At 31.5% G+C, this 9,579-nt stretch overlaps 1 protein-coding gene across 1 annotated transcript; it reads left to right on the top strand.

Annotated features, from left to right (window-relative positions):
- Positions 1–959: 959 nt before the first annotated feature.
- On the top strand, positions 960–4,353 carry LOC130465925 (two-component response regulator ORR9-like). The gene is made up of 5 exons (XM_056834715.1): positions 960–1,240; positions 1,335–1,441; positions 1,695–1,772; positions 2,813–2,883; positions 3,702–4,353. Exons 1-5 carry the CDS (start codon positions 1,144–1,146, stop codon positions 3,892–3,894), a joined length of 546 nt encoding a protein of 181 aa, XP_056690693.1. The 5' UTR covers positions 960–1,143; the 3' UTR covers positions 3,895–4,353.
- The last annotated feature ends 5,226 nt before the right edge of the window (positions 4,354–9,579 follow it).

A 9,579-nucleotide genomic window follows, 5' to 3' on the forward strand; every position in this document is an offset into this window, starting at 1 on the left:
ATTTGCAAAGGGATCTCCAGGTTCAGTTGGGGGAGGGAGTGTACTACGTGATAGTAGAGGAGCTTTTATCAAGGGAATGGCTGCGAGTTTGGGTGTGTGCACATCATATAAGGCTGAACTACTTGCAGCAGTAATGGGCCTTGAAATGGCAGTGAACATGGGCATCCAAAAGCTAGAGCTGTAGATGGACAACCAAGCTTGCATCGAAGTACTTCGTAAAGCAGATTACCAAGGAGGCGAGTGCTACCATATATTGAATAAATGCCGTAGATTAATTTCGTTAAGTTTGGCTGTAATTTTCGTATTTCTCATTGTTATCGGGAGGGTAATAGAGTGGCGGATAAACTCGCTAACTTAGGAGTCTTGCTTGAGGAGAAGATGGTGTTATTTGATGTGCCTCCACATGAAATAGCTTATCTCCTCCCTGAGGATTGTTGGGGTGGTTATTCCACGCCTGATAGTTTAATTTTATTGAATTGTACGGAGCTTGCTCCTCATTTGCCAAAAAAAAAAAAAAACTTTAAATTAGAAAACTTATAATTCACTTGTGCTATCTTCAATCTCAAAAAAATCCCAAATCTTTGGAAATCTGATGTGGGGATCTTGTTTAGGGATTATTCCAATAATCACAAGGACACTAGTAATTATTTTGTTGCCTTTTAGTGGAGATTGTAACTTCAATTCACGTGCCAATAGAGTGCACCCCCTTCAATTACCCTAATATATTAGGACCCCACCCCCACAATACAATTCCTAACACTTTCTACACTATTAAAATATGTAAAATAAAACCCTATGGCTTAATATTTATTCGAAAGGGTCATGTAATAATGTAGATTATGTAACTTTATATCATACTATAATACTTGGTATAATCGTATCATATAATATAATAACATAACATAATTTTTAATAATATATTCTTGTTCTTAATCTTTTTATCTGTTTCTTCACAAAAATCAAAGAAGATTATGAAGATACCGTATCATAAAATGTCTGATGATGATATAATTTTGAGATTTGTGAGATTACGTATCATACATTTTATCATATAAATATCTTCCCTGTTCAAATGTAACTTCATAATTTGCCAATTATTCAATTCCACAACTTTTGTTTCAAATCTTTTTGGTTCATTTTCTAATGGCTTTAGATGCTCAATTTCATGTTCTTGCTGTTGATGATAGTCTCATTGATAGAAAGTTGATTGAAAGACTTCTCAAATCCTCGTCTTTTGGAGGTAACGTTGTTTTCTCTTTATGTTACTCTTCGTAATTCGTACTAAAGAGACTTTCTCTTGTTACTCAACCATCCGATTTTTGAATTTGTTGCAGTTACCACAGTCGATTCAGGCAATAAGGCCCTGGAATTTCTAGGGTTGTTAGATGAGACTGAAGATGAAGATTGTGATTCTAATATTAGTCTTCATAATGTTCACCATGTAAGGACTTTTTTTTTATACTGTACATTCCCTCTGTTCCTATTTTTATTTCAATCCGTCTCTTACAAATTGCCCTACATCCAAATATAGTAATAGGTCTTTACAATTTCCTTGTAAAATTTTGGCTCAAGGGTTAATAAAACACATTTTGTTAATGAGGCAAACAAATAGAGACATAGGGAGTACAAGCTTAAGTTCTCTATTTTAAATAAATTTAGTTTTCTAATTAATCTTTTGAATTGCAATTTTACAGGATACCGAAATTAATTTGATCATAACTGATTACTGCATGCCCGGGATTACCGGCTATGATTTGCTCAGGAAGATCAAGGTACTCTATTTGATTCAAACATTAAAACCAATCTATATAATATATTAAAAGGCGTTGTGAAAAATGTATATGTGGCACGTAGTACTCCCCCTTTACGCCACATCATCCACTCACCGAGTGTTATGCCATGTCATAGACAACCAAAACTAATGCAATGAGATTCGAACACAACACCTCATGTGTAGATGATAAGTTTCATTACCATCTTAACCAACCACTAATTGTTGTTTATTTATTCACATTAATTTATAAATAAATGTTAACATAAGTCTAAACACAACTAAATTTTTACATGACATTTTATTTTCTTTGGACTATTTTGAAAAAATTAATAATAATTATAGCATTAAAACAAGAAAAACATGTTGACGTAAACTTTATATATATATAATTTGGTGTTTAATAATTTGAAGAACTTAGTTCCACTAGAAAAAAAATTATACAAATGGTAAAATGATCTAATTGAAAAATTACTTAGCATGATAAATGACGTAGTGTGTCTTTGTAATTGGCGAACTTCATGGATGTTTTCACTTTATGAAATACATGTATTTTGGTCAAATTTTGAGCTCAAGAAAAATCTAAAATTTTAAGTATTGAATGTAGTAACCGGGGCATCGCCCGGGCTACACACTAGTTATACATTATACCGTGCGCAGTATAGGCGGTTCACAAATTAGAAGGTGCACCTGTTTGTATGTAACTCTAATTGCAATCGGGTTAAAAGCACATTTTACGGTTTAAAAGCACATTTTTACAGTTTCAAAACACATTTTACAGTATAAAAGCACATACATTTTTCGTTCTTTTAAAACGGATGTACTTTTTGTGTAAAAATATACTTTTAAACAATAAAAATGTGTTTTTTTTTAAGGAGATAAATTCTAAACGACTCGTTTACATGTACCTTTACGTGCAACCGGCCAACCTGGTGTACCTTCTTCTCGGTTGTACGATGGATATTCACGTTTTTTTATCTTCCAGATTATTTTTTCTTAGAGAAGAAGAATAACAAATGTCTTATTGTTTTTAATTTTCAGGAATCTAAATATCTAAAAGATATTCCAGTGGTAATCATGTCTTCTGAGAATATTCCCTCAAGAATCAATAGGTAAGGCAATTTCAATATTTTCCATCCTTTTTTTCCATAATCAAATGGGATTATATGCTTATAAACTGATTATTTCCATACACAATTATTTCCGTCCATAATCGATAGTCAAATATACTTCACTATTTTAGAATCGATAGTAAATGCTTTATAACTTAATTATGATTCGATCTCCTAACTAAGAATTTAAAATAGGATAATATTTATATCTAAGCACAGAGCACAATGATTGTAAAGAGTTCCTTCTAAGAATCGATCACATTCTAGTCACCGATCTAGTGCTAGTTATGACCTGAGGTTGAGATAATTAATTGACAACTATCTACATACTCCATATTATATTAAAACACAGTTTTCTTTTTCCCTATGTTTTTTTTTTCATTTAATCTATTTCCCTATGACTTTTATTTATTAAATTTGGAGCCAATTACGGGATGACCCTTTTTTATTTCATCATCATTATCATCATTATCATTACTCCATTGTCTCAAGCTCCCGTAAAAGCAGGGTAAGGGGGTCGGTTATACTCAACCTTACTCATGCAATTGCAGAGAGGTTGTTTCCAATTGACTCAAAAGCGATGACCACTTTTATTTATTACCTTTAAATTCAACTCATTTTTTTGGTGGGATACTGAAAATCAAAATTATTAACTAATGCCCACTTTAAAAGTAGCCTTTACCACACCTGTATTAATGCAGCGTTTGAATAAGTTAATTGTTTAAAGAAACCGTGCATTGCCACATGGGTACCAACTAATTCCAAATAATTGAGTGCATGTTTCTAATACTATATTTTACATTGTATTCCTTGGTTAGGTGTTTGGAAGAGGGAGCAGAAGAGTTTTTCTTAAAACCAGTTCAATTATCAGATATGCATAAGCTTAAACCACATCTCACGAGGAGCAAATCTAAGGAACTTGACTACTTTGAAGATACAAATATTAACAAGAGAAAGAGAGACGATGAGTGTGTTTCTCCAAACAAGTCAAGGATCAAATTGACTAGCTAGTAATGATCTTGAATTACCTTTATCCGTTGCGTTATCAAGTAATTACGACTACTGCCTTTATGGATCTGACCGAAGTTAATAGTTTAATTCACGCTATCACTATGATAATTAATTATGGACAGAGAATTACCTTACGTACGTCAATAGTTTGATTCATATTATTACTATGATAATTAATTCCAAATAGAGAATTTACGTACTTTTTAGAATGGAGATCAAGTTTTCTTAATTTTTTTATGTACGGAAATGTTTTGATTAGGCTTTAAACGAAAGAGATCAAGTTTTATTTTGAGATTTTTGGGTCCAACAAGCCAAGGCATAGGACTTGTAATTAGATTGCGGCACATGTAAGTTTTGTATAAAGCTACTTAGCTAGATCAATACAAATTACACTGTTCTATATAGCATATTTCTCTATAATTATGTTACCCTCTCAATAACAAAGAATTTATTGTGTGTTCTTTTGATTATATTGTAGTTTATACACATGCCATTGAATTTTATTTTTCAAATATTTTTCCTTTTTCTCTTCACATTTTCCCGTATAAGTATATATATATATATATATATATATATATATATATATATATATATATATATATATATATATATATATATATATATATATATATATATATATATATATATATATATATATATATATATATAGAGAGAGAGAGAGAGAGAGAGAGAGAGAGAGAGAGAGAATCAGGATCTGGTGAGAACCCCCCTTAAGATGAGAACTGAGAACTAATCTCAGCCGTCGATCAATTGAATCTAATGGCTGTAAAGCTACCCGAAATTTCGAAATTAGTAAGGGTAAAATGGTAATTGATCCGCGTTGAATGACCTCCGCCAACTCCTCAATTTTCAGAATTTATTTTTCTCTCTTCCTCCCTCCTCCCCTGCGAATTCTCTAACACTCTCTCTCTTTCAATCTCTTCCTCCTTCTTTCTCTTATCTTCTTCTTCTGAATTCATATTCTGGGATTTGTTTTTCGTTTCTTCCATTGCTCGGGTAATCCCCTTTTCAATTTTTATTTTCGAACAAGTGAAATTAGGGTTTTTAGTTCTTATTCGTTTGTTGATGTTGTGTTTACTTTTTCTGCTGTTGTGCTTACTTTTTGTCGATGCTGTGTTTACTTTTCATTATTTTTTGTTTACTTTTATCCGATGTTGTGTTTACTTTTTCTAATCTTGTATTTACTTTTTCTGGTCTTGTATTTACTTTTGATTATATTGTGTTTACTTCTACTCGATGTTGTGTTTACATTTTTTGATCTTGTATTTACTTTCTGTCGATAGTGCGTTTACTTTTGATTATATTGTGTTTACTTTTACTCGATGTTGTGTTTACTTTTTTCGATCTTGTGTTTAGTTTCTGTCGATATTGTGTTTACTTTTCTTGATCTTATGTTTACTTTCCGTCCGTTTTGTTTTAATCCAACAACTATCAGAGGTTCTAATTATAAGGGAGGTTCTCATCTTAAGGGAGGTTCTCACCAGAACCTGGTCCTATATATATATATATATATATATATATATATATAGAAAAACTCTCGTAAGAACACTTGGTAAGAACACTTCCTTACGGTAAGAACACTACATGGTAATGGCATTTTCGTAATTTTTATGAACAAGTATCCCAACTTAATTATTCTTTCACTGTTTTTTTCATTATTTCCAGCGCTCTTTCTCTCTCTTCAATTCCTCTCTCTCTCTCCTTTTCGAACACTTATGTCGCTGCTCAGTTCGATGCTCAGTTCGCTGCTCGCCGTCGCCGCTCGCTGCTGCTCCCAGCATTTCCATCGTTGGTCGCCGAACTTGAAATCGAACCAAAAATGGTGGTGGCGGTAGTTGTGGTTCGCGAATCAGGTAAAAAAATTTCAATTCAGCAATTCAATCGATTTCTTAATTCAATCAACCTGAAATTCTTCGAAATCGAATCGAAATCAATTTTAATATCGCCAAAATTGATTTTAATCTCGCCAAAATCGATTTCAATCTCGCCGCTCGCCGCTCGTAGTTGCCGGCACTGCTCTCAATTCGCCGCTCGCAGCAATCCGGCGACGTCGCATCCTCCTCAGCTCCTTCATTCTCCAATTCCTCAATCAGCACTTTCAATTCAAAATCAATTCCTTCTCGCATCCTCCTCCTTTCTTCGATTCTAAAGTCAATCAATTTCGATTTTATGATCGAGATTCTAAAATTAATCGATTTCTTCTATTATAAAATCAGCCGATTCTTCGATTCTTAAATCAACCAATTTCTCAATTCAAAAATAAAAAACGATTTCAATTTTGGTGGCCGCGAATCAGATCTCGTTTGAGCGTATATCAGGATTTAGAACATTGTTGGATGAAGTTAGAACATGTTTGAATAAAATTCGAACACGGTTGAATAAAATTAGTACACGCTTAAATAAATTTAGAACATATTTTATTAAAGTTAGAGCATGCTTGAATAAAGTTAGAACATGCTTGAATAAAGTTTTAACATGCTTGCATAAAGTTTTAACATGCTTGAATAATTTTAGAACACTGTTAAATAAATTTAGAACATGCTTGTATAAATTTATAACATGAGTGAATGGATTTAGAAATGCTTGAATAAATTTTGAACATTGTTGAATAAATTTTGAACATGCTTGAATTAATTTAGACATGAGCTTGAAAATTTAGAACATGCTTGAATAAAATTAGAACATGCTTGAATAAATTTAGAACATGTTTGAATAAATTTAGAACATGGTTGAACAAATTTAGAACATCGTCGAATAAATTTAGAACATGCTTGAATAAATTTAGAACATGAGCTTGAAAATTTTGAACATGGTTGAATAAATATAGAACATGGTTGAACAAATTTAGAACATACTTGAATAATTTTGGAACATGGTTGAACAAATTTAAAATATTTTTGAATAATTTTAGAACATGGTTAACTAATTTTAGAACATGCTTCATTAAATTTAGAACATTGAGAGTGTGAAAGTGTCCTTACCGTAAGAAGTGTTCTTACATAAGGAGGTGTTCTTACCGGACCCCATATATATATATATATATATATATATATATATATATATATAGACATATTTGTTGAACTATTATAGTGCCACGTAGATAATTATTTAGGTGACATATAGATATTTCGATTAATAAATTACCAATATATACAACTCCATCCAAAATCAAACACTCTAATAATATTAAAAAAACAAATTTAAAATAAAATTCAATCCAAAATCAAACACTAATCTAAAATAAATTAATCAAACACTAATCAAAATAAATTTCAATAAATTTCAATCCAAAATCAAACACTAATCTAAAATAAAATTCAATCCAAAATCAAACACTAATCCAATATTAGAGCGCCACATAGGAAATCTAATGGTTTTGGCGAATGAAAAATAAGATTTCAAAATTATTTATGAATTAAAAAAGTTGAGTGCCACGTAGATAAATAATTAGGTGACATGTAGATATTTTTATTAATTAATTAGGAATACTACGTATATACAACTCCATCCAAAATCAACAACTCCAACCATTAAAAAAATAAATTTAAAATGAAATTCAATCCATCATCAAACACTCATCTAATCTAATATATAAAATACATCAGTTGGTATATATAAGAGTTTTATTTTAATTTATCAATTTAATAGAATTCGTGCATCGCACGGGCTAAAATCTATTACATTGATATTTATACAATACGGGTATACAAACTCACTAAAAAAAATGTGTACAATTAATAATGTAATAGTTGCTTTCCTGTAAGACCCCTTACCGAAAACCTTTCGTCAGATCGAGACCACAAATGTAGTCTTATAGCCATAAGACCATCATTTAAAACATTTGTAGTGTCGTATAGAGTAAGAAATTTTTGCCCCAAAAAACCTCTTATAACCCGTCTTTTGTGAGAAACAACCTTTAAAAAAATTTGCGAAGAAAGACCTTAAGTAAAAAAAATTGCGAGAGACAAACATTTCCTCTTTTCTGACATTGACTCCAATTATCCGTCCTTTGACTCGCCGATTTTTCTTACTTCATCATTTTCCCTCTAATTTTCCCCCTTAAAACTAAAAACTAGCAAAAAAAAAAAAAGAATTCACAAACTCCTTCCTCCCCTCCGTTCTTCCTCCCAAACCAAGAAAAATTCGATTTTTTCTTCTTCTCTGCAACAAAATTCAACAAGGAAACAAAAATCACTCAATCCCCGTCATAATTCGAGGCTTCTAGGGAAGATTTGAGTAAGATTGTGTTGTAATTTTGAGGATTTTTAATGTCTAAACATTAGGGTTTTCCCCCAAATTTTTTAAATTCAATTGAACTTGGAGTCGAATTTGGGTGATTCACGCTTGCAGGGTGACAAGTTGGTATAGTTTATACTGTTGGTGCTAGATCTGAGTAATTATTTATAGCTTAGTTTAGCGTTTTTAGCTATTTTTGTTAGTTTTTAGATCTCAATTTCATATTTTATTTTATTTTATTTTATAATTCTATTGTTTAATTATTTTAGTTTTCGTTATTAATTTTCTATTTCAATTTTTTTTATATTTTATTATTATTATTATTTATTTATTTATTTTTGTTTTGAGTTATTATATTTTCTCGTTTCTCCCCTCGTATTCTAATTCTTATGTGTAGGTGTTTCAAGGCGCATTTTCATGTTCCGGGTTAAGTTTTCGAGCCAAAATCAAATTCTTAAGTCATCTTGGTGGTTTGGGCCTAAGACTTACTAAAAAACCACACCAAGGCCCAACAATTGTTTGCACCCTTCTCCCTCCTTCTCACCATCAAAAACATAGCCTACACCACCCTCCACCCTATCCTACACCACAACATGCCATCACTTCCTAGTTCCTACTCCAAGTCTCCATCAACAACAAACAGCCAACAACAACCTTACCAGCAACATCATCTACCACCTCGTACAACATTAGCACCGCAAGCCATCACCAACTCCAATCCACCAAGCACTCTCTTCGCCTCCACACGAGTACCACACTTCCCCTCCATCAACCATCATCACCAAAACACCAATTCGTGCACCAACAACACAACAATTCAGCCAAAATCGATGTCAAGAAACAGAGAACAACAGAGTGTATTATATAGCTAACTGTTGTACCAGGGTACAACCAGTTCTGGCTGTACCCCCAAAAAACGACGCGCTCATATTGTTTGTTCATTCTTGTCGACTGTTTGTTCTTTTTTATTCTACTATTTGTTCATTCTTATTGTACTGTTTGTTCTTTCTTATTGTACTGTTTGTTCTTTCTTGTTGAACTGTTTGTTCTTTCATGTTGTTTTTTAAATTCATCATCAAATTTTCATAATTGTTGTATTTTTTGTTCTTTCTTCTGGAATTTTATGTTCTTTTTTATATGGTTTGTTATTTCTTGTTTATTTGTTTGTTTATAATAATCATATGGTTAATGTTCATAATTAAACTCTTCATTAATCTTTTATTCTTTCTTTTTGTATTGTTTGTTCTTTCTAGCTTGTTGTACTGTTTGTTCTTTCTTGTTGTTTTTTAAATTCATTCATCAAACTTATTGTTGTATTGTTTGTTCTTTAATGTTGGCTTTAAAATTTATCATAAAATTGTTCATAATTGTTGTATTGTTTGTTCTTTTTTCTGGAATTTTATGTTCTTTTTTATATTGTTTGTTCTT

The sequence above is a fragment of the Spinacia oleracea genome, chromosome 1, assembly GCF_020520425.1.
Source record: "Spinacia oleracea cultivar Varoflay chromosome 1, BTI_SOV_V1, whole genome shotgun sequence".
NCBI classification, from domain to species: domain Eukaryota; kingdom Viridiplantae; phylum Streptophyta; class Magnoliopsida; order Caryophyllales; family Amaranthaceae; genus Spinacia; species Spinacia oleracea.

Coding starts and splice junctions, on each gene's coding strand:
- LOC130465925 (XM_056834715.1), top strand. CDS start 1,144: ATGGCTTTAGATGCTCAATTTCATGTTCTTGCTGTTGATGATAGTCTC. Junction 1,241..1,334: donor CAAATCCTCGTCTTTTGGAG/GTAACGTTGTTT, acceptor AATTTGTTGCAG/TTACCACAGTCGATTCAGGC. Junction 1,773..2,812: donor ATTTGCTCAGGAAGATCAAG/GTACTCTATTTG, acceptor TTTAATTTTCAG/GAATCTAAATATCTAAAAGA.